The 24,936-nt window shown below is 35.1% G+C and overlaps 2 protein-coding genes, 1 long non-coding RNA gene and 1 pseudogene across 5 annotated transcripts; 2 read left to right on the forward strand and 2 right to left on the reverse strand.

Moving 5' to 3' along the window:
* Positions 1 to 42: 42 nt before the first annotated feature.
* LOC110418451 (alpha/beta-Hydrolases superfamily protein) lies at positions 43 to 5,424 on the forward strand. The gene is made up of 14 exons (XM_021431183.1): positions 43 to 413; positions 522 to 611; positions 691 to 752; positions 897 to 1,003; positions 1,121 to 1,210; positions 1,327 to 1,449; positions 1,970 to 2,047; positions 2,724 to 2,809; positions 2,895 to 2,943; positions 3,261 to 3,317; positions 3,386 to 3,516; positions 4,086 to 4,169; positions 4,536 to 4,599; positions 4,789 to 5,424. The coding sequence occupies exons 1-14, from the start codon at positions 154 to 156 to the stop codon at positions 5,224 to 5,226; spliced, it is 1,719 nt and encodes a 572-aa protein (XP_021286858.1). The 5' UTR covers positions 43 to 153; the 3' UTR covers positions 5,227 to 5,424.
* A 31-nt stretch (positions 5,425 to 5,455) lies between these two features.
* LOC110418452 (uncharacterized) lies at positions 5,456 to 7,980 on the reverse strand. Of its 3 annotated transcripts, none has more exons than XM_021431186.2 (4): positions 7,736 to 7,980; positions 6,707 to 6,869; positions 6,462 to 6,620; positions 5,456 to 6,102 (listed from the first exon to the last, which is right to left on the reverse strand). In XM_021431186.2, exons 2-4 carry the CDS (start codon positions 6,836 to 6,838, stop codon positions 5,632 to 5,634), a joined length of 762 nt encoding a protein of 253 aa, XP_021286861.1. In that variant the 5' UTR covers positions 6,839 to 6,869; positions 7,736 to 7,980; the 3' UTR covers positions 5,456 to 5,631. The 3 variants fall into 3 exon arrangements, with proteins under 3 accessions (XP_021286861.1, XP_021286860.1, XP_021286859.1); XM_021431185.2 differs by having other exon boundaries at positions 7,702 to 7,980; XM_021431184.2 differs by having other exon boundaries at positions 5,461 to 6,102; positions 7,716 to 7,980.
* A 7,404-nt stretch (positions 7,981 to 15,384) lies between these two features.
* On the reverse strand, positions 15,385 to 15,765 carry LOC110418781 (uncharacterized). The gene is made up of 2 exons (XR_002445426.1): positions 15,685 to 15,765; positions 15,385 to 15,590 (listed from the first exon to the last, which is right to left on the reverse strand). It is a non-coding gene; the product is annotated as an uncharacterized LOC110418781 (long non-coding RNA).
* Positions 15,766 to 17,233: 1,468 nt separating this feature from the next.
* On the forward strand, positions 17,234 to 22,873 carry LOC110418127 (uncharacterized; annotated as a pseudogene).
* The last annotated feature ends 2,063 nt before the right edge of the window (positions 22,874 to 24,936 follow it).

Below are 24,936 nucleotides of genomic sequence, written 5' to 3' on the forward strand. Positions count from 1 at the left end.
TATTTATTTCAATATTTTTCTAACCAAACCTTCCAACCACCACTCAGAGCCGGGAATCCCAACGTTCACATATCCTTCCATCCTTTCTATTTCTACAAAGGAACTCCCTCTCAGCTTTCCGATTTGTTCCCAGAACCTCCGTTACTTCCCCCGATGGGCTGCGAAACCTTGGCGGCAAACGCCGCCGTCTCTCCCTACGATCTTCTATTCCAAGCGCTCGCTCTCATCCCCGTCTCCCATTATTTCGTGGCCGCTTTCTTAATATTTCTCATATTTCTATACAATTTTCTCGAGATTCATTTCCTTCGCGATTTGCTCACTCTTTTCAGAGGCGACCCTGTTACCTTAACTTACAACTCTTGCTCCGACCTCTGCCAATCAGTCGTTGCCAAGTGTAAGATTCTTCACGGAAGGTAATTGTTTATTCCGAAATTTCTCGATTAATCAGTTGAAAATTTCAAATTTTGAAAGGTTCTGTTCTTGTTTTGTCTTTCTTTACAAAATTTGAATTAATGGAGCAGGTACTCGGTGACTCCATGGCTTTCGAGTCCTCATCTTCAGACAGCTTTCTTGAATATTTTTGGACGGGCTCCTCCGGTTACTTATAGACGGTGAGTTCAATTCTTTTCCCTTCCTATTTTCAACTTCATTGTTTTAGATAAATATTAATGTACTATTAATTATTTACAGACATTTATTCCGTGCTTTGGATGGTGGAACAATTGCTTTGGATTGGCTAACTTATTCTGATGGTCGGTATTTAATTTATTCATCTGCCTATGATTTTTTATTTAATTTTGTTAATAAGCCTGGTTGTTTGAATCATTTCTCTAATTATTGAAATTGAGGAATATTTGGCCTGATTTTCAATATTATGCATCTGTAACTAATTACAGTTGTGGAAGGTACTTCCCGTGTAATTGATAGTTCCGCTGCTCCTAAAGGTGATAAAACTCCGATTATGATTGTGATTCCTGGCTTAACCAGTGATTCTTCGTCTGCTGTAAGTTCTATCTATTTCTCTTGCATTCTATGTGCTAAGTTAGCTGGCTTTTATGTAAATTTTTTTCTTTCGTTTGTTTTGTTTTAAGTACTTAAGGAAGTGTTGCTGTGTGAACAGTATGTGAAGCATCTTGCCTTCAACATGGCAAGACAGGGTTGGAATGTTGTTGTAAGCAATCACCGTGGGCTGGGAGGTGTATCACTTACGGTGTGTTTTAATGGGACCTTATTTTTGTTTTTTATGTAGATTCTGAAATTACCATTATCAGAATTCTTAAGTTGTTAGCTAACAGAATTTCGTCATTTTTTAATATTTATTTTCAGTCTGATTGCTGTTATAATGCTGGATGGACGGAGGATGTACGGAAAATCATTGAGCATATACGTTGTGAATATCCAGAAGCTTCTCTCTATGCTGTTGGAACTAGCATTGGTGCAAATATTCTGGTATATGAATTGTTCTGATGTTCTTCATTTTAATGTTTATTGGCATCATGAATGTAGTTAAGTATTGCAGCTTGAATGTCATTTTGACAACTTTCCTTGGAAGAGATAGTGCTTCTATTTTTCTTTTTTAGCTGAATTGTTATTACTTAACTTTTAGATTAGTATTTGATGTTTTGTTGTTGAGCTCCCATCAGGTTAAGTAAAAGAAATATCAGTTATAATACTGAGTTAAATTTGGGTTTTCCTGTTTGGAGGATGAATATAAATCCATATTATCAGTAACATCTTTAATATCTCTTTTGACACTGTCTTGATCCTATTGTACAATTTTTGCTGTAAAAACGACACAGCCTTCACAGGCTAATGTATCCGTAGGAATGTCCTTGTTCTGTTTGATAAATGGTTATCCATATTGCTAAATACTCATATATTTTGTTTTTTACATATAAACAGTTGTTTTATATAATATGCAAGCCCAAATATATGTTTTCCCCTCATTAAGACTGAGTTCTACTTTCAGGTAAAATATCTTGGAGAGGATGGGGCTAATACTCCTCTTGTTGGGGCTGCAGCTATATGCTCTCCTTGGGACCTCTTGGTTAGTATCTTTCTCTCTATCATACAACCAAAGTTCAGAGCTCTATTTGATCTGCATTTTTGGATTCTAGAGGGTTGAATCTGGCACCTCTCCCCACTTCTCTTTCTGTTAGGTTCTATCTCACTAAAACGAAGATACATTTACGTTTTCCCTAAAATGGGGCAAAAAAGAGAGAAAAGGGGGATTGATAGTAAGATAATTTGGCTCTTGCTGGGATCCTTGTGTTGCATTAGAGTGTAAACTATCCCTTTTGGAAATAAAGTTGCTTGCATTTTGTTGTTGGGGTAATTGCTCACTGAAGCCCCATATTAAGGTTCAAGATTAGAACGACAAGTAGAGATAGTTAACTGGCATTAGGTCTATCTAGTGCCACATGACCTTACCAAGCACCAAGTAATTCCCTGGCTTATACAGGTTATCAGTTGAAAAGATGGTACATCATTGGTGCTTAAATGTGTAAGCATTTCCTAATGCAGATACCAAGGGAGAACACCTTCTGTTGCTGCCACTATTGCCAAGGTTATCATGAATGGCTGTAGTGGTCACAGTGGGACCACTTTCTGCTTAAAACACTCTCACTAATTCTGTACCTCTTTCTCTCTGGCAAACTCCTACTGAAAGCCCAGCCACTTCATCCTCTTTTTGGAATGTTATGTACTAAATCTCTTCCTTGCAGATATGTGATAGGTTCATCAACCGTAGACCTGTGCAGAAAATATATGACAGAGTGCTAACAGTTGGCCTGCAAGGTTATGCACAATTGTATGTCTGAATTACTTCGTTTTGCAGCATCAGTTTACTTATTTAGAGTTTGTCTATACATAATATACTTTGTGCTTTAATGCAGGCATCAGTCTATCTTGTCTCGTCTTGCAGATTGGGAATGCATTAAAAAGGTACTCGATAGTTTCTTGATCTGAAATGAAAATCAACCAGGCTGATCATGTAGCCAAAGCATTTTAGAGGAATAATAAAATAAGTTAAGAGTGAAATTGCCACCTTCTTTGGCGCAGGGAGTTAGGTTTAGAAACTGAAAGTTATAGACATACTAGATCCTCAATGGCATTAAACTCTTGCACCAAATCCAGTGATGCCTCATCTCACATTTTCTTCATCCTTCTTTAGTCCTAACAGTGTTTGAATGAAATTGTCAAATTTCCTTTGTTTTCCTAATGAAATATCTCCTAATTCTTTTCTGCTTGTGTTTTCACAGTCAAATTCGGTTCGGGACTTTGACAACCATGCTACTCGTGTTCTTGGAAAATTTGAGGTAAAAAATCATTATTTCAATTCCTTCCCATATTTCCAATTACTAATAAAGGCCACCTTGTGTTCCAGACTGTGGATGCATATTATAGGCGTTCAAGCAGTACTAATTATGTAGAAAACGTGTCAGTGCCTCTCCTCTGTGTCAGTGCCTGGGATGATCCAGTGTGCACCAGTGAAGCTATTCCATGGGATGAATGTAGGTAGGAAATCACCTTCAATACTATGATTACCTTTCTTTAAAAGCTTTTTTTCCTCTTTGTTTTTTTGGTGGTAACTCAGACAAATAAATGGTGTGTCTATTTCCTGCAGAGTCAAGTGTAATCAGAAACCATTTGATTCCTTATTATTGTTTATAGATTTATATGTATTTAATTTGAAGTTCCACTAGAATATCATTCGTAGTTAAGCATGACCTATTTTGTTGTATGAGCTCTTTTTGTGTTACTTACATTGCATCTCTCTTTTAGTACAATTAACACAGCAGTCACAGCAAGGTGGGTTATAAGCAGAGTATATTTATTGTGACATTAATGAAAAGCTAAACTGCTAACACTAAAAATTTGTCATAATATATTGGTAGTATACCCTGCTGATGTTGCCAAATGCTTGATAATTTTCTCCATTTGAATGATAGTATCATAATGTTTTTTTACCTGTGTTCCATGTCAAGCATTAAAGTGAAGCCACTGATATTCCATCATTGCCTAACAAGTAATAACATTATACTTTATGTCCTTTAAAAGCTAACCTTTCATTTGGTTTTTTCTAGGGCCAATGAAAATATAATCCTAGCTACTACGGCACATGGTGGACATCTGGCTTTCTATGAAGGGATAACTGCATCTAGCTTATGGTAAATTTTGTTCACCCAGGTTAGCGATGATACATACATACATATATATAGACAACAGACATGCATCTTTACCTGCTGGGAAAAACTCATATTCAAGTATCTACTTTAGACTGGATCTCCCAGTTGATGATTACACAAGAATCAGCAAAAAAAGATCACTATAATTGGTGGGGTTGTTAGTGAAAATCAATAAGTACTCTTCATGATTGAGGACCTTATGTGACATGTTATGAATATATATACTTGCACATATTTTTCAATTTTTTTTTCTTTAGATACTAGTAACTGTACCTGATTACATAGCAAGTTGTAATTTAAAGTTCATTTGTGTTTGAATTGCATAGTTTTATATTCATGAAATTGCAGGTGGGTAAGAGCTGTTGATGAGTTCTTAGGTGTTCTACGCACTAGCCCATTTAGAAGGCAGAAGGCAAGTAGTTTTGTTTTGTAGGAAACAGTTGTTATACTTAAACTGAACTAACACAGTTATATCTTCACTTCCATTTTGTGATAAAGCAAATTAGTCATTTCTCCAAAGGCAAGAGTTCTAAGAGTTAAAATTCTCTTGTTCCAGCCAAGTAATAGAATTAAAATTCTCGACTTCTATGTTTTGCTGCAGCTCCAAGGTTCTACCTTGCCCAAGCCAGTGCAATCTTCAATAGATCAGGGGCCTTATTTAAATGTAATGGGAGATGGAATGGTGACGGCAGCAGGCAATGAACCAAGAGATATTGTACCAGCGGACATGTCAAATGAGCATATGGTTCACAGTAAGAAAGAAGAAGACACAATTTCAGGTCAAGGAACAAGCCCTGACTTGACAGATGAAACATACTCTAACAAGCACATCATGAAGCAAGCAGAACAAAATGTCAAGGATTTGATTGTGCCTGTCCAAAGATGTGTTGATCAGCTTTCTCGCCGGAGTAGGCAATCAATCTGGTTGCTGGCATACATTGCCATTATAACAACTTGGCCGTTTGTTGGTTCTGTTCTTATTTCAGTTCTCAAGAGAAGGTTCAAAACTTTTGTACCGGCTACATTATTTAAAAAATAGAGTTACTTCTACTGCACTGAATTCTACTCAATCATGATTATTAGTCCCTTTCGAGGGATAATAAAGATGCTAACTGCATCTTGATTAAGAAGTATGCACAGTGTGAATTTTGCCGGAAATCGGTGATGATTCCTCCATTGTTGTATCAGAAAATAATTTCCCTTTCTATCTAATCTATCTTATTCATGTAGAATTCAATCTTGCATTCTCTCTACGAGGATGGAAATGACAGTAACACTTTCGTTATAATCATCGAAAGCATAAGGGAAGCACAATGGGTTTATGCTGAAAGCATGTGAGAGCAATTTACAAGATAATATAGCAAAATTTTTCCAGCTTTTCAAAAAAAAAAAAGGGCAAAATTTAGGGGCAAAATCCTGATTGTGATCGTGGTAAGCCACGGCACTACACGAACTCGAACAAGGTCAGCGGCACTGCCCCCATCGGGCTTTCCTCCTCTGTTCCTGCCTGGCTTCTCGAAATATCTAGAGCACGATAAACAGAAAGCAAAGAGGATAGGCAAAACACATGTTTTGATAGGGCCGTCAAGATGTCGAGAAATAAAAGAATATTTGATGGCTGTAACAACAGACTGAAGGAAAGCATACGCAAATCCGATGATATCCCAGAGGCTACAAAAAGGCTTGCCGGTTTTGGACAATAAAACCAAGGTACTCTGCCTCTCCACTGCCAAGTAACGCTTTCCTTTTTACATCTGCAAATAAGCTCAGCGATGCAAGCCATCAATGCTATGAACGAAATTAACATCATAATGAGCGCGTAATGAGGGTCATCTTTGGAGGAAAGCTGATCGAAAACCGTTGAAGGGAATTCCAGGGTCAAGTTTGTGATAGGGAAAACCCATGTTACAACATCCTGCATTAAAACAATTTGATTATTAGACATTGTTTTGTAATACTGCTATGCTACTCTTTTTGCTCTAGGGCAAGCAGTTATTTAGCTCTTCTTGCGTTTTAGGTTTAAGAGTTTAAGTTTCAGGATTTTCACATCTATAATTTTTTGTGCTGTTTTTTTTTTGTAAGTGTACGGATTTTCATTGCTCGAATCATATCAATATATCATGGAAAATCTATTGCAATAAATAAAAAATTTAGAATGACATGTGAATGTTAAAATTAATAAAATCACTTTTAAAAAAGAATAATTAGATTATTTAGATGTTAGAGACTGGACATTATAACTAAAATAAAACTCTTGGTTTGGATTAGGTAGACCTTGAAACTCGAGTCATCGTGATTGTTACTGCCTCCGTTTTTTTCATCACCATTGGACACTTGAATATTTTGGCTGCCGAAATCTCTTTCAACATGATCAATTTCTAGCGTTACCTGCTTGGGATCATTTTCGCTGTTAGCATTTGCTTCACTAGCATCCTGCGTTAATAGAATTTGATTATTTAAATGTTAGAGATTAAACATTATAACTAAAATAAAACTGCTGGTTTGGATTTAAGTTTAACCTTTAAACCCCAGCCATTACGATTGTTAGGGAGTTGGTCTTCCTTAGATGAAATACCATTAGCAATCGTTCCATCATGAGCAATCTCTAGCACAGGAATTTTCTTGGTGGCCCGAATTTGGTTCATTTTCATTGGCAGTCGGTAGCTGTTCTGGAAAAGCACCCTACATTAAAAGAATTTGATTATTTAGATGTTAGAGACTAGATATCATAACTAAAGTAAAAAACTCTTGGTTTAGATTCAATTTACTGTCTCTATTTGCTTTATCAACATGCAAATCACTAAATTATAATTTAACATTGTTTCCATTTATAATTACAATAAAAAAATATTGTTTCTTTAAAAAAGTAATTTGAATGATTGAAGTAAGTGAAATATAATATCGGAAACGGTACCTGACAACATAACAAATAAAGATAATTATAATAATATAATAAGAAAATAATGTAAATAAATAAATAAATATATATATAATTAGAGGAAAGTAATTTTCTATAATACCTGAATTTCTTCTTGAAAATAGTAAGGAACGAAATCAGTCTCGCTGTCATGACGTGGATGAAAACTTATTTCTCGCGTTCTCGGTATGAAGTATTTTTTGAATTTGAGAAAAAATTTACGAAATTTAAAGTGACTTTGCAGTAATAGATTTGAAAAAAGTTTATGCATTAAAAGAATTTGATTATTTTAATTTTATGAGATTTTATTTTAATTGAATTGTAATATTTTCTGAAATTTTAAAAAAGAATTGTAAATTTTTTATTAAAAATAAAATATTTTCTTTTATTAATATGAATTATAAGATAAAAAAAAGTAGAGATTGATATTAAAAAAATATTTTTATATTTAATTAGATTTGAGATCCTCAAACTGAACACAGTCCTACTAATTTCCAAACGTCAAGGATGGTAACAAAATATTTTATCTTTTCTAAATTCAAAATATTAGAAACAAAAAAGCGAAGAATAATTTGAAAAATAAGTTTCAGCAGTTGCCAAATTCAACGGACCTTACTGATGCGGGTCGTACCAGTAAACTCGGACCAGTTCGTGCCAGAATGTGGAGCTGGCCGTCTCCGCCGTCTGAGTTCACCACTAACTCTCATCGATTGACTCCATTTTTCCTCCGACGAGTGCTTCTCCTCCACTTCAGAATTCTCATTCAAATGACTCTTCATTTTTTTTTTTGCTTTTCAAATCGCATTCGTTGCAAAAATCGCTTCCTCAGCTTCATCTAAATAGGAGAAAAAGACCATGAAATAATCCAAAATAAGAGAGTCGTCCTCGAAAGGAGGTGGAGGCTTCAGAGACATTTTCTTGGACATCTAATAATTCATAAAGAAAACGAGTGAAATGCTGACACATGATGAAAATAAGATTGCCCCACGATTGTACCAGTCATGTCCTATGTAGTCATGGCATATGGTTACGTAACTTCCAATGATGAATACTTGTTTCCATAATATTATTTAATAAAGATGATCAGATTTTTTTAATGCGAGTGCACTTGAAGATTAATTAATTACACGCACAAATCCATGCAAGAAAAGCCTGCCCAAAGATTAATTAATACAAACAATGCTTTTCAATTATTTTTAATAATTTAATTTTATATAATTATTTTGTAATTAACATAAAAAATGAAATCAAGAAAATTGAACTTGAATGCATGTTCATGAGTTTAAAAATTTTGATTAATTCTATAATTAAATGACTTAATTTTGTTAATTGATCAATGCTTAATTTTTAATCGATTCAATTAATTTTTGGGTGATTTGAGTGTAAGTGCTACCAGTGTTAAACTGTTTGAAACTGTTTTTGTGATCTCTTGAATTTTTTTAATAAATGAACATAAATCATCAAAAAGTTGAATTGTAAATTTCTTATATTATTGTGAGAATGCATAATTTTTTTTTAATTTTATTAATTATATAAGAGCTTAAATGATTCTTTTAAAATTATTCCGTTATTTAAACAACACAAAGACATATAAATCACAAGAATCAAAGAGAATATTTTGAAGTATCAAATAAGAAAGGAAAAATGAATTTGTTCGTTTTTTTTCATTTTTTTTAATTAAAAGGAAGGAGATTCAAACTTTTTTATTTAAATAAAGGATCATACACGAGTCAAATATTCGGGTACAAAATGAATTTGTTTGTTTTTTTGTTATTTTATTTCACTAAGTTTCCCAAAAAATTATGTTCAACAAAGTGGTAGCAACACTCAGCTTACAGGGAAAGAGAGAAGGGGGCTTCTAAGTAAATGCGGTAGCAAGAGATAAGGTTCCAGAAGTTGGAAGAGTAACAGCGGCCGGAAATTTCTTTCATAATTTCATGATCCTTTGAATTTAGATAGATTTTTTGTTGTATTATTAGTAGGATATGGATTTCTTTCCATAATCCCTTCTTTGTGTGTTTTTTTTTAAATGCCATAATCCCTTTTTAAATTATTAGTAGGATTGTGGCCTTGTTGTAGATTAATTTTTAATTATATGACACATAATAATTTAAAAAATATTATATTTTTATTTTAATTGAATAATAATTAATATTTTTAAATTCTAAAAAACATTTTTAAATGTTTTCTTAGTAGAAAAAAAGTTCAGGTTGACATAACAAATAACTTTATTTTTAAAAAGCTTTGAAATTATTAACCTCCCCGATGAATTTCTGCCATGTTTTGTTGTGATTGTGGTAAGCCACGGGACCGCAGGAACTTGATCAAGGCCATCGGTACTGCCCCCCATATTAATCCGTGGGGCTGCCTCCTCTGTTTCTGTCAGGCTTCTCAAAGTATTTAGAGCACAACAAACCGAACGCAAAGAGGATTGGCAAAGCAGATGTTTCGATAGGGCAGTCAAGATGTCGAGAAATAAATGAATAGTTGATGGCTGTAATAACACATTGAAGGAATGCACAAGCAAATCCGATGATTTCCCACAGGGCACCAAAAGGGTTGTCGGTTGGTCGACAATAAACCCAAGGTAAATTGTCTCTCCAATGCCAAGTAACTCTTTCCTTTTCACCATTGTAAATAAGCTCAGCAATGCATGACATCATGCTATGAACGAAAATAACATCACAATGAGTGCATGTTGAGGGTGATCTTTGGAGGAAAGCTGATCGCAAACCGTTGAAGGGAGTTCCTGGGTAAAGTTGCACGTGAGGAAAACCCATGCTAAAACATCCTGCATTAAAAGAATTTGATTACTTAGATGTTAGAGAATATAAATTATAACGAAACTAAAACTGTTGATTTGGATTCAAGTTTAACCTTTAAACACCAGTCATCTTGATTGTTAGGAAGTTGGTATACAACCCCATCAGCAATCGTTAACAGTGGACCATCATCAGCAGCAATCTCTAGCATTTGAATTTCTTGGTGGACCAAATTTGGTTCATTATCATTAGCAATCGGTAGCTGTTCCTGTAAAGCACCCTGCATTTAAAAATTTTGATTATTTAAATGTTAGAGGCTAGACATTGTAACTAAAGTAAAACTGTTGGTTTGTATTCAATTTTGAATCCTGATTGTTACTGCCTCTATTTGCTTCATATATCAACATTATTTCTATTTATAATTACAATAAAATAAAAAATTGTTTTTCAAATAAAAATAGTTTGAATGATTGAAGTAAGTGAAATATAATACCGAAATGACTTCGGGACGACACAATTGCTTTAACAAAATCCTGCAAACAAAAGAGTTTGAATATTTCAATTTTTTTTTTGAGATTTTCCTTAATTTTTTTAACCTTTTTTCTTTTATCATGTTTTTTCTCTTGCTTTTATGACTTTTTATATTACCTTTACTTTAAAAAAATCACAATTTTATTTTAATTGAATAATAATTTTTTTAAATTCTAAAAACCAATGTTAAATATTTTTATGCTAATGTGACTTATAAGATCTAAAAACTTCAGATTAACATTAAAAGAATTTTATTTTTAATTAGATTCGAAATCCTTACATTCCCTCAAAAATTTTTGTTAATTTCCAAACGTTTCACAATTATAAGACAATAATAATAACAAAATTTTATCTTTATTAAATTCAAAATGATAATAAAAAAAATAAAATACTTTGAACTCATAAGGTTAAATACGGAGTAAGCGGCGGGTAAGAGGTAAGATAGAAATATATTTTTTTTAAATGCGAGAGAAAAAAATATAATAATATTTATGTGTCTGACAAAATATATATTTTTAAAATAAAAAGTCTATTTTCAATACGAACTCCCATGATAAAGCAATAGGAAGTTTCGAAATCAGGAACTGGGATTTAAAATCTGACGGACCTAACTGATGTGGCGGCGCGTAGCAGCGAACTTGGAACCGGGAAGCCTCCCTCTCCGCTCCCAGAGGTCACCACCAACTCTTATGGATTTATTCCATTTTTCCTCCGACGAGTGCTTCTTCTTAACTTCAGAGTCCTCATTCAAATGACAATCCATCCTTTTCTTTTTCAGTTTCTTTTTTTGACGTTTTCAAATCGCATTCGTTCATTTAAATAGGAGAAAAATATCTGGAAACTACGAGGGAGACCATCATATAACCCAAAAAGAAGAACAGTAAAAGAAAGCTAGTCGTAATCGGAAAGGAGATGGATGTTTCATAGAGAAAAATCCATGCCAAAAAGAGCCTGCCCATTATCTCCCTACTCCAAGTTAAAAGATTATTACACTTTCTCTGAACAGTTTTCATTTTCTTTTGAGTGGCCAACTGGCAAACCATCACATCATACGTACCAAGAGGGAAACACAACAGGGGATAGGAAAGCCAAGGGAAGGAAGGAGAGTAGTTTAAGAGGGGTAGGAAAGCCGAAAGAAAGAGAGTTGTTTAAAGAGGAGCTGGGCTAACCAAAAAGAGCATTGAATGGTCTGATCAAGACCATTTAATTGGCGGTCTATTGAGTTGAGATGGGCTTTGATTGATTGGCCTGATAAAGGAACCAGTGTTGGCTTGACAGACAAACTGTACTCTTACAAGCACATCGTGCAGCAAGCAGAGCAAAATGTCAAGGATTTGATAATGTACCTGTCCAAATACGCATTCCTTGATCAACTTTCTCTCCGGAGTAGGCGATCAATCTGGTTCAAAACTTTTGTACCGGCTACATTATTCAGAAAATAGAGTGACTTTTACTGTACAGAAGTTTGCTCAATCATGATTATTAGTCCTTTTTTGAGGGATAATAAAGATGTATAATGTAAAATTTGGAGGAAATGAATAATGATACATCCATTATTGTATAAGTAATTTTTTAAATATAGTTTCCCTTTCTTTCTATTCTATCTTATTCTTCAAGTAGAGTTCAATCTTGCTTTCTCTCTAACAAGGAAGGAATGACAGTCAAACTTTCGGTATAATCATCAAACGAGGTAAATCAACCGATGGAGCCTTGTCTCAACTATCGATATTAACAGTCACCTCCTCCTCCTCTTAAACTCACTGCCATGGATTTATTGCTAATGGTAGAAGCATAAAGGAAACACAATTGGTTTATGCTGAAAGCATGTGAGAACAATTTACAAGACAATAGAGCAAAATTTAGGGGCCAAAAGCCTTGGTTGTGATTGTGGAAAGCTACGGTACCACACGAACTTGATTAAGGCCACCGGTGCTGCCCCCATATTGACCCGTGGGGTTTCCTCCACTGTTCCTGTATGGCTTCTCCAAATATTTAGAGCACAACAAACCGAATGCAAAGAGGATTGGCAAAGCACATGTTTTGATAGGGCCATCACCATGTCGGTGAATATAACAATAATTGATGATTGTAGGAATACACTGAAGGACAGCACAAGCCAATCCGATCATCTCCCAGAGGGTACCAAAAGGCTTGCCAGTTCTTGGACAATAAAACCAAGGTACTCTGTCTCTCCACTCCCAAATAACTCTTTCCTTTTTACCTTTGTAAATGAGCTCACCAATGCAAGCCATTAATGTCATGGACGATATCAACATCAAAATGAGCGCGTACGCAGGGTGATGTTTGGAGGAGAGCTGATCGAAAACCACCGAGGGAAGTTCCAGGGTAAAGTTGTTGATGAGGAAAACCCATGCTAAAGCATCCTGCACTAAAAGAATTTGGCTATTTAGATGTTAGGAGACTAGACATTATCACTAAAATAGAACTGTAGGTTCGGATTCAATTTTGACCTTTAAATTCGAGCCATTACCGCCTTTGTTTGTTCCAAAATGAAGTTGTTCTTGCTCAAATACAACATCATCACCAATTATTAGCCTCTTCCTTTTTCTTGGACGAAGGTAGCTAGCATTACCATTAGCCACCTGAATTTCTTGTCTGCCAAAATTTGCTTCGACAGAACCTGCATCAAAGAGATCAACATTCTTGAATGGCCTCCGCAAATCTTCCCAGTTGTAGTTATTATCTTGTTGTTGAAATTCAAGACCGTACTTCCGATTTGGCAGTATCCTCTCCGCTTCGTCAGAGAGGCTGTCAAGACAACTGGTTTCAGGTAGTGAGTGTTGTGTCTCCTTAACGAGGGTGTCACTAATCAAGTCCCGGACCATGGCCGGCGATCGTTGTCTTGCTTTCATCAAGGAATCGATGTAAAATTAGAATGCGTAGGGAGCAAAATGAACCTAAAATCCCGAGACATATAGGTTCTCGACGTATCAAATGATTAGAAAACAAAAATGAATTTGTTGTTTTTTCACTAACTTGCATGGAAATTCTTTTACAGCAAAACTCAGTTAACTGGAAAAAAAGACATGGAAGAGACTTCTAAGTAAACGCCGTGGCGCGAGGGAAGGATAAGTAGGGAAAAAATAATGTAAATGATGATGAATTCTACGTGAAATTGACTTTAGTACACTTCATGATGACGTTTATTTGATCTATTTTACTGTAAGTTATTTTTTATTTATGAAAAAAGAATTCGAATATTATTTTTTTAAAAAAAATTATATTCTAAGTAATGAATTAAATGTTATGATGTACTTTACTAAAAACTATTGCGGTAATTGTTGTTCTGTTTTTTCTTAGAATGAGGTTTGAAACTTTGACTACAGTTACGCGTTTTTTAACAAAAGAGAAAAGCCCCTAAGATCACGCTGGGGAAAAGAGAATTTGCCGGTGAAGGTTAGTGCTTTTATTAACTTCCCGGAAAATGAATAAGAGAGAGATTTCTGACAGAGTTAAGAAACGCTGTGGTACACGCGCTGCCACGTGGCTCGACGGAAGTATGACTAAGAAAACAGGAATGGTGAGATTTGAAAGGAAAGGATTATTATCTTATATATTTGCTTCACATAATGTTTAAATAAAATTTTAAATTATTTAAAATATTTTAAATTTTAAATTTTTATTATATTTAATTAAATTTTTATAATTTTATTTTAAATTAAATAAATTTTTTAATTAATAATTAATTAATTATCATTAATCAAAATACTTTTTATCAATTTATATCTACATAATATTGACATGACATTAATATGAAAGATAAAAAAATCACATATTCGTGTTATGATATTAAATTAACATATCACGCTGTTATCAATTATAACATGTCAGTATATCATTTCATCACGAATTATAATATGTCAACATGTCACGTAAATATCATTCAATACAAAATGATAAATAATATTTTAACTAAGTCAATCATCAATTGTAAAAGTTTACTTAATTTAAAATAAAAATATAAAAATTTATTTGATTTAAAATATAAATATAAAAATTTATTTAAAATTTTTAAATAATTTAATTTGTTTTGAGATATTTTGCCTATTTATTTTGATAAAGGTAGATCATTTCCTAACTGTGTAACCTCTTTGTCGCTTGGTTTAATAATTTAAGTATGGATGTTTTATTTTTCTCATATTAATTTTAATTAATTTAATCTCACATTTTAATTAAAAATTAATTTAAGAATAATTAAAATAACATAATATATAATTAAAATAACCTAATATAGTATAATGTAAAATCCAAAAAAAAAAAACTATAAGGAAGTAAATTTAAACTATAAGATCAAAATAAAGTAAGTTTAATTTTTTAAAATTTTCAAAAACAATTTTAAATATTTTTATTAAAAAATAAAAATAAGTCTCCATTTATTTTACGATGTTTCCAAGTGGCTTTCGTTCCTAGAACCGCTTTATCAGTTTTAAGATGGATAAGAAGTAAACCGTATGAGTTTCCGATTAAGCCATAAAGAATGTTTCACCTACAGTTTCCTGGAACTCCAGAAGGGGAACTCGGTTAGTCGGTGCCCGTTAAATAATTCAAAAAGAACATAAAAATACGAGAATGTAAATTTTTATGGAATTTATGCAGCAAAGAGTCGAGTCCAGGAGAGGCATTTTTGTTCAATTGAGGTCAAAAGGAATTCAAGATAATGGAGTGGGAATGGCATGTGTGTGTGGTCTGCGCCCAGTCAGACCCATCTTGACTGGGAAATTGAGCAGAACTATCAAGTATACTCATTGGTAGGTGCTTTAAACGGAATATTTTGATTCAGTCCAACGATGGGAGTGGGTTGTCTCCTTCTAGAAAGAAAACCATCAAAGTGAAATTGTTGATGATTCCGATTGAAAGCCTTTCCAGAACAATCATTAGACTTGTCTGAAAAATTGAGTGCCCAACTGATCACAAAGCAATCTAAGATTGGCTTTGTAAACTAGTGGCAAGAGGGAAAACACGGAAATAATCAAGAACATCATAATCATTCCTTCAGAATTGCAACAAACAATGGTGAAATGTCATCCATGGAGGAAAATTTTATCATGTTTCTGAAGCATTGTCCTCTGCTACATTCAAAACCCACAATGTTGTGATGTTGGAGAGTAGCTAATGTTATCAGAACTAAAAAATTCACTGCCGTGAGGATATAGAAACCCAGGAACTGATAACCTGCAAAAGCCAATAACACCTAACTACAGTAAGCATTCATGTTCATAGAGTGCAACCGGGTGCCTATAGAAAAGTGAAAACATCTAATACCCACGGATCATCTTCATTCTTGGCATTGCTCTCTTCATCTGAAGAGCGCGATCTTTTGCTTCTTTCTTTCAAACCGCTTCTGTACTGAGCTTTGCGATCAGCCTCCTCTAGCATCTTTTTCCTCTCTGCCTTCTTTTTCTGCAAGGCTTCTTGCCTAGCATTTTAAAGTTCTTTGTATGCCTCTTGAGGAGCCTTCACTCTAGCTGCTTCATTTTTGCATTGAGCCTGCAATGGTAAGTAAAGAAAAGTAATGCACAATTTTAAGAACATTATCAAATTGACATATTGTATGTTTGATACCATAAAGTAACTTCCAGCTGACCCACCTGTGAGCTGAGCTTGCACTGCCCAGTTAAATTGCTGTGGTATGGTGCAAGACCCACCAAGCGAATCATGTCAGCCATGCGGCTGGCATCAGGGAGAGCTGAATTCTCTGTATGATGGCAGAATTTGGAGGTAATCAGTAATGATTTATCCATTGTTGTACCAGAAAATAATTTTTGAAATATATACTCAACCATCTTTACATTCACCCTCTCTTCCTCTTAGTAACCTAGCTAATTAATGCTGAGCCAAAAAAAAAAAAACCTAGCTAATTAATTCCTCCAGAGTAATTTCTAACCTCAATAATCTCATGCTTTATACCAGCTGACTCTACTGTCTGTAGCAAACTGAGCTTAAACTCACAACCATGGATACATTGATAATGGTAGAAGGCATTATCAAGGTAATATAGCAAAATTTGGCGACAAAAACCTGATTGTGATTGTGGTAAGCTATGGTACCACACGAACTTGATCAAGGCTACCGGTACTGCCCTCATATTGACCCGTGGGGTTTCCTCGTCTGTTCCTATCCTGCTACTCCAAATACTTAGAGCACAAACAAACCGAAAGCAAAGACGATTGGCAAAGCACATGTATTGACGGGCAGTCCATGTGTCGATTAATAAAATAACAATTGATGGCTGTTGGTATACACTGAAGGAAAGCACAAACAAATCCCATGATCTCGCAGAGGGTACCACAAGGCTTGCCAGTTCTTGGACAATACAACCAAGATACTCTGCCTCTCCACTCCCAAGTAACTCTTTCCCTTTTACCTTTCTAAATGAGCTTACGATGCAAGCCGTCAGTGATACGAACGATATCAACATCACAATGAGCGAGTAATGAGGGTGCGTTTTGGAGGAAAGATGATCCAAAACCACTGAATGGAGTTCCATGGTAAAGTTGGTGATGAGGAAAACCCATGATTAAGCATCCTGCAGTGAAAGAATTTGGTTGTTCAGATGTTGGAAGACTAGACATTATAACTAATATAAAAGTACTGCTGGTTCGGATTAAATTTTGACCTTTAAACGCAAGCGATCGTGATTGTTACTGCCTCTGTTTCAACGAAGTTGGTCTTAGTCAAATACATCATCACCGCCAAGTGTTATCCTCTTTCTTTTTCTTGGACGAAGGTAGCCAGCATTACCATTACTCGTCTGAATTTCTTGTCTGCCCAAATCTGGTCGGGCAAAATTACCAGGCGCTAGATCATTGAAAATAATGTTAAGAGGAAATGACCAAAGCTTAAAGGCTGGCACAGACATTGACAGGGGAGAGGAAGTTGATTTAAGTATGGTGGAAGCAATGGATGTTGAAAACCAGAATTCTTATGCCAAAATCGTTGGTTCTGATGTAGAGCAAGATGTTAAAGTTCAAGAAGATTCTATTAAAGTTGAGACAGTGGGCGTTGGCACTGAAAATCACGAAAATGCATGTGAAGGTTCAGAATTGTTAGGTCACCATAAAGATGCATTCGTTGGTAGTGATGGAGGTGAAGTATTGAAGGTCAATAACAATGTTTCAAACCAAATATCTACCGCTGTTGCTTCAGATAAGGTCTTACATTTCTCGGGAAATGAAGATCAGCTAGCTAAGAGTTCAGCTTCTGAGGAGGATTCAAGTGTAGGGCAAGATATGTATGTTGAAGAACAAGTTACTGGTGCTGAACAAGATGGTTTAGACCAAGTGCAAGAAATGGAAGTTGAAGAACATGATACTGATTCTGAACCCAACTAACATTGATGAAAAGACTGTCAAACGGACAGCCCTAGAGTCTGCGAGTGCAGTAAAGGTCCATCAAGCTAAGTACCGGCTGATGTCAGAGGAAGAAGGTCAGTTTTCTGTGTCTGGTTTAGTTTGGGGTAATGTGAGGAGCCATCCGTGGTGGCCAGGACAGATATTTGATCGATCAGATGCTCCCGAGGAGGCGGTGAAGTATCATAAGAAGGATTGCTTTTTGGTTGCCTACTTTGGGGATCGAACTTTTGCTTGGAATGAAGCATCTCTTTTGAAGCCATTTCGAACTCATTTCTCTCAGATAGAGAAGCAGAGTAATTCAGAGTCATTCCAGAATGCGGTCAATTGTGATTTCGAAGAAGTCTCTATACGGGTAGAGCTAGGTTTGGCTTGCTCTTGCATGCCGCAGGACTCCCATGAGAAGATGACATTTCAAAAAATTGAGAATGCGGAAGTTCAGCAAGAATCAAGTATAAGAGATGGTGTTGATGTGTCTCTGAGTGCTAGTTCTTTTGAACCTAACAAATTAGTTAGCTACATGAAAGCCTTAGCAGAGTCTCCACCTGGTGGCGGTGATCGGCTTGACTTTGTTATGCTAAAGCCCAATTGTTGGCCTTCTATCGTTTAAAAGGTTATCATCAGCTGCCCGAATTCCAAGTTTGTGGAGGGTTAAGTGAAAACGAAGCAAATACCTCGCATTCTGAAGAGAATATATACTTTGGCGAGGAAATTGAGCATAAAACTCCTATGGAGACAAATGTGGAGCAAATTTCCACTAGTCAGGGGACTTCAAAATCTCAGAGAAGCTCTTACCTTAAACGTAAGCGTAATCTGAAGGATGGATTATATCCTGGTAAAAAGGAAAGAAGCTCGTCTGAATTGATGGGTGAGACATTTGATTCTCCTGATGTTGAAAATGGGACTGATGGGACAGCTAATAGGCTCCCTTCATCATCATCTGGCAAGAAAAGAAAGGCTGTTGATTCCTTCGAGGACTCAGTGGTGCAGGAAGGGAGGAAGACAACTTTCCTTGCCAAAGTATCTTTAACCACACCTCATTTCCCAAAGCCATCGTTCAAAATTGGTGAATGCAACCGTAGAGATGCTAGCCAAATGACTGGATCTCCGTTGATTCCGAAGGGTATGCTTGATGGAGGCAGTGAAAATCCTCTTGCAGATGGATATGATGTTCCCTTTCATAATTCCGACGATGCCCAGCGAAAGAGGATGAATGTTACAGCTGAATACTCATCACTGGATAAGTTGCCATCACAACTTCACTTGGCAGCAAGTGATCCGATTAAAAGTTAAAGTTCGTTTAATGTTTGTATTGGCTTCTTTTCTGATTTCAGAGATTCACTGGTTGTGGATCAGCGTCGAGGGGACAAAGCAGGTGGCAAAAGGAAGAAGTCACCCAATTCTACCTGTGGGTCTCCAGAAGCTTTTGAGTTTGAGGACATGAATGACACTTACTGGACTGACAGAATAGTCCAAAATGGTTCCGAAGAGCACCCATTAAATGGAAAATGGAAGGGGACAATATCAAATTGTGCCTGTTGAATTAGAGAAACCACTCAAAAAAGGCCGTAAGTCACGGAAACGATATTCTGATGTCAATCATGATCGGACAGCAGAAAAACCCCCCTGGCTATGTTGATGAGAGGGCCGCAGCAGAACTTGTTATGAACTTCTCTGAGATTAATTCTGTTCCTTCATAAACAAAGCTAAATAAGATGGTCAATAACTCAAGTATCATATCATAATAATTAATAAGTTTAGTTTATTTACTTATTTTATTTTTAATATTCTGAATTTTAAAATTTTTTATTTAATAATCTTTATTGATAATTTTGATTTAAGATTTACCATCTTAACCATTTTTTTTTTGAAAGTAACAAAGTTATGGTAATCTGATTTTTTTTTGTTTGAAAATATTCAACAAAATGTGTTTGCAAATTTATGCAGAGAGTCATTCATCATTGCATTGTTATTTCCTGTCACTAATAAATTATCAATCTAGACCAAGAAAAGTAAGCTAAAATATTATTCTTGACGTAAATAAATAAGCACAAGCATGATGAACGCTGAGTTGTTAAAACCAACAAGCTCGAGGTTAGGTCATAGATAACCTCGTGCAGCATATTTACCTGACGAAGCATGTCTTTATCAGTGAATAGTGTGTTTATTAATTGACCTTTTTTCAAAGCTCCAATATTCTTTCTGATGGATCGAAGCTCCAAATATTAAACAAATAGAAATCCTTAGCGCCTGACGTATATTCACAATGTGATTGCCTGTGAGGCGGTGGGATTGACTTGTACATACGGGTGGCATTTGAAAATGATTTTATACAAATTTTTTTATATTTGTACCTTATAGACAACCCCAACCCTGAAAGCTTTAGAGTTGGACCAAACTAATTAATTACTAAGAGAATGCTGTATAAGTTTTAGGTGTGTGTCTGTCAATTTGGAAACATTCATATATCTTAGTTAATTATTGGGCATAGGTATCTGGAAGTGATATATATGTAGAGACAATCGGGTTTGAGTTTAATATAAAAACAAAGTAAAGAATTAATAAGCACCATGAGGAAAAAAAAAATACAAATTCATCTAAATTCGTCCCCGTCTTGTAAAAAACATCTCGATTAAATTTGACAAGTGAGTATGCAAAAATATTTACTTCTTAGTAGATGCGCACAAAGCTGAAATTTCCAATTTCTTCCAAACGGTATTGATTTCATTGAATATGCGACAATAAATCCATGACTCTTGTCCTTCATCACATACTCATGAAATCGAAACTTTTGAATTTGATTCAATAACCAACCTTTTAAGTCTAGATACCAGCTCAAAACATCTCAAAAATCTCCTGATTAAGCTTGATAAAGTCTCTTACCAATGGATTAGAATCCTCCAAAAACTGATTGGGTTCCTCTGATGGCATTTTTCATAAGAAAGAAAGGCAGGAGTATATGCTAGTAATTCTTAGCAATATGGTACTTGTCTGTTTCAAAGGATAATGTATATATATATTTGTGTGTTTAATAAAATCTCTATCTGACCTGACAAAATTGCTTACATCATGCTACATATTGGGAGCATGAGATATCTGACAAAATGTGAAGATAAAACCGACGATAAAAACTTCTTGTTTTTGTTCTGACGATAGGTTACCTATAGCTTTGATAGGAAGCAAATATGAAATGGCAATGAGAATATTGTCAAACTCAAACGAGATCAAGCTAGCTTATAAAACAAAGAAAAATAATAATATTATATCCTGATCGGATCAGCTTGTCTTATAGCAAAAGGTAGTTAATTGCCATTCTCTCTTCATGCGAAGAATATCAACGACGCAACAACATAATTGCAAGCATCATGGTCAATTCCCATCCTCTCGTCGAGCCAAAAAAAAAAATTGTCATATGAATTTCCAGAGACATTTTCCAGAGAGTAGGTGCCAGTTAGATTAAAAAAAATCATCATCGTCATTACTGCAAGCAACCTTTCAACTAATCACGCGCCATTCATTCCCTAAAAACTGCCAATTACCCAATTGGACAGTAGCCCAGTTGAATCTAGACAACTGGTTTTTTTCCATTGTCTGAGAGGGTTGGCGGTGAGCAAGTCGGCCGTTTCTTTTTTTTTTTTTGTTCCCTGTTGAATTAGAGAAGACTAGTCAAATTACAACAATTACAACCACAAAATTTCATATCAAACTAAACAATATTACAAGTAAAACACTTAAATTATGAATTTAAAGAAGAGATATTAATACTTCTTTTGACTCTTTTTTTTCTTCATAATTTTTTGGGATATCCTTAAATGAAAATTATTTTAACACTTAATATTATTTTTTATATTATAAATTTATTTTTTTATGATTTTCTAAAAACTAAATTTTAATATAAAATACATTAAAATTAAAATTTTATCTTAAACACTATGAAAATAAAAATAAAAAAACGTAAAACCAACGACAGCAGGCATAAGCGACATTTGAAAATTTCCAAAAAAGATTGAAAATGTCACAACGACAACGATATATGGCGGTCATCGACGTGGAATCTATTTTTCATGTGATAAGTAATCAAATTTTTTTAAGAACAGGGGCAACTAAGAAAGCCAACGGGTGCTGTTGGATCTCTTTTGTGTATATATATATGGGGTGGGTTAAACGAATTTCCTATTGCAATCTCATACTATCCTTGTTGTACTAAAATTTTCAGACAGCCTTTGCCCGGCAGCCACCATGCCTCCAGCAATAATGATGTTCTCAAAGTCACTGACTGACACTGACATCAAAAAAAGGTTGGCGATCCCGGGTAAAATCCTCCCTTCCTTGCCAGATTTCAATGGAAGCAATGCCGTGACAATTCCCCTTATGTATGGGGCAAGGATGTGGCCAATTATCTGCTCTGTCCGCAGAACTGGGTATAAGAAACCTGTTTTCTCCGGTGGTTGGAGAAATTTTGTTATTTGCAATGACTTCCGTGTTGGTGACAAACTCACCATGTACAAAGTGCAAGATGAAGCGGGCTCCTTCCACTATCGGGTTGAAGTGGAGAAGCTAGCGACACCATCCGTGGCTCTTTCTGCTCGAGCTCTGTCTTTGAATCATGAGGTAGATGAAACCACTGGCACAAGCCGCACGAAAATCGGCTACTTGAAGCACGAGCAAGAGCAACTGCTTAAGGCTGATGCACTGGTCAAACAGGAGGGAGCTATCATGGAGCTAGCTGATGCGTCGCTCCCTTTTGTTGATCATGCTATTGCCATACTATCTGGTAGGATATTTGGCCCTGGTGTGAGTGATGAAGCGACTAGCAAGCCTCACTTCAAGCCTGCACATGAGACAGAAATGAAGTTGGGTATTGGCATTACCATGGGTGAACCATCGCTCCATGCATGCTATGTGACCAAAGTAGAGGGAGACATCGAGGCACCCTTTGACCTCAATGGGGGTGGTTCACTGGCCACCTATGCCACTAGTCAAGCTGCTGTAGAGGCATATCCCAAGAGTACTGGAAGGCTTGGCTTGGACTTTGTTATGAGACAACCCAGTCCATATGACGGAGCAGTGAACTTAGAGTTGACTTTGGCACCGCCCATTGCCTGATACCCGATAGAGGGCAGTGTTTGCTCACTCAAAACGATGGTAGGAAGATACAAGTTCAAACTTCGAAGACAGTTAGAACAACGGTACGGAAGCTTTTTGAAGCCTGTCATGGTAGAGCTTTCCCACTACTTTTTAACTAGAGTTTCTTATCCTGCTAGCTTGCAAGCTTTTTAGAGATTTGGGTTGTGAAGAATAAGGAGAACGCTTTAGGAGTACTACTAATATACATACATATATATATATATATATATATATATATGCCTTTTTTTATCTATGGGTACTATTTTGGTTTTTCTCGATGTTCATATAATATAGTAATAATTAAAAACTTGAGTTAAGGATCTAGAGTGTCTATTACTTTTGAGTTTCTTTTATAGATATTTGTGAAGATGATTGAGTTCTTTTTTAGTCAATGGAGATGATCCATTAAAGTAGCTGCTTGATTTTAATTTTTGATTTGATTAAGCCCTTTGGGGCACTAGAAAAGCCCCACATAATAAGACTTGTTTTTTAGTCTTTCTCTTGCCAAAGGCGTTGTTCACGTCGTTGACCTGCTTTTCTGCCTCCTCCCTTGATCCTTAAAGGGATCCGGTGATTTAATCAGATTCAACTCTAACGCCAGTTCGTCGGCCGAAGAAGCTCAACCCTTTCAACAGGATATGGAGCTAACTATATGGTTATTTCACCCCAATCAGTGAGTTCTTTAGGTGATTTTTTTTTTGTTAAACTAATTAGGATTTGCTAATATTATTTCTCGGTTGCAGCCAGATCTTGTTGTTTTCATGAGGAAATACCTAGCTACCCAAGTTCCTAGTTGCTTGCTCTAGATGATTAAGACACCATATTCTGGTTTTTTTTCATATCCTTGCTCCAAAGCCTGAAGCACCCACCTATTCTCTATGAGAAGAGCTTCTTGTGCTCTTCTTCTCATATTCTCATCCCCAAAGCTTAACCTTGCCAAATTAAAATGATCTTTTTTTATTGAAAGGACCAAATTAAAATTATCTAGTGGGATCAACTAATTAATTTGACTAATAAATTCTGAGTAGAATTTTGCTAAATGTTTGAATTTCAATAGTTTCTCTTTTTATCTTTTTCCAAATAAATTAATTTCGTTCTGAGCTTATAAAAGTAAATTTTAATCTCTTATTAATGAGCAGTTCGATTTTTGATTTCTTTTCCAATTTGAGTCATTTCCTAATTCTCATTGTGGTAAAAATAATTTTTTCCATAAGCACAAGGCAAATATGAAATTAGTGGATTTGTGTATGTATTGTATGCTTTTGTGGTTTGTATTTACTAGTACGTTTGTTTTTATCAAATTTTAAAGTATTTTTTTAAGATTAAAGATTCTGTAATTTTTGTTTGATTAATACCTTTTTGTTACTTAATTTTTCATTATTTACATTTTGGGTTTTTAAAATTTTCTATAAAACAAAAGGAAAAGGTAGTTGGAATAAATCATAACCTAAACAATATTTGACATTTTTTTTTTTATAATTGGGAGAAAGGGGATTCAAACCTTACTCTTTTAACAGAGAAATAATACACCAACTAACGAATCAAATACTCGGCTGCATATTTGACACTTGAAACAAACAAGAAACCAAAATTTACTTGGCTGTGGGCTGTTTTGATTACAATGTCATGTTCCTAAATTTCTCTCTTGTTTCTTGGCTGTCCATTTTGGACCCACTGAGTAACTTGTCAAGACTTCGTTGAATGTGAATCTAATTTGTAGAAGCTAGGGATTAATTCTTCTATTTTTCATTAATTAGTTATGGTGAAAGGTTCTTTTTATTTTTATTTTTTAACTAAGTCGTAACATTTTATTATAAATTGGTATTTTCACAAATTTACATGAAAGGGCCTTCAATTGAAAGAGGAAAATCAAGAAGTTAAGCTGACGACAAATTCATGCTTACCATATCAATGAATATATCTTGTTTCAAAGAGATATAAATAAGGCAAGTAACAGGCCGAATGGGCTAAGCAAAGCTAGCAATCTCTTTAGTATATTTAATTTTCAACTCAATCGGGCGATGGCGTGCGTGAACCCCAAA

This window comes from Theobroma umbraticum, unplaced genomic scaffold (assembly GCF_002168275.2).
Source record: "Theobroma umbraticum cultivar Fairchild unplaced genomic scaffold, ASM216827v3 scaffold_50.0, whole genome shotgun sequence".
Classification (NCBI taxonomy): domain Eukaryota; kingdom Viridiplantae; phylum Streptophyta; class Magnoliopsida; order Malvales; family Malvaceae; genus Theobroma; species Theobroma umbraticum.

Coding starts and splice junctions, on each gene's coding strand:
- LOC110418451 (XM_021431183.1), top strand. CDS start 154: ATGGGCTGCGAAACCTTGGCGGCAAACGCCGCCGTCTCTCCCTACGAT. Junction 753..896: donor TTGGCTAACTTATTCTGATG/GTCGGTATTTAA, acceptor AACTAATTACAG/TTGTGGAAGGTACTTCCCGT. Junction 3,517..4,085: donor ATTCCATGGGATGAATGTAG/GTAGGAAATCAC, acceptor GGTTTTTTCTAG/GGCCAATGAAAATATAATCC.
- LOC110418452 (XM_021431186.2), bottom strand. CDS start 6,838: ATGAAAATGAACCAAATTCGGGCCACCAAGAAAATTCCTGTGCTAGAG. Junction 6,621..6,706: donor GTAATGGCTGGGGTTTAAAG/GTTAAACTTAAA, acceptor CTATTAACGCAG/GATGCTAGTGAAGCAAATGC. Junction 6,103..6,461: donor ACGATGACTCGAGTTTCAAG/GTCTACCTAATC, acceptor GTTTTAATGCAG/GATGTTGTAACATGGGTTTT.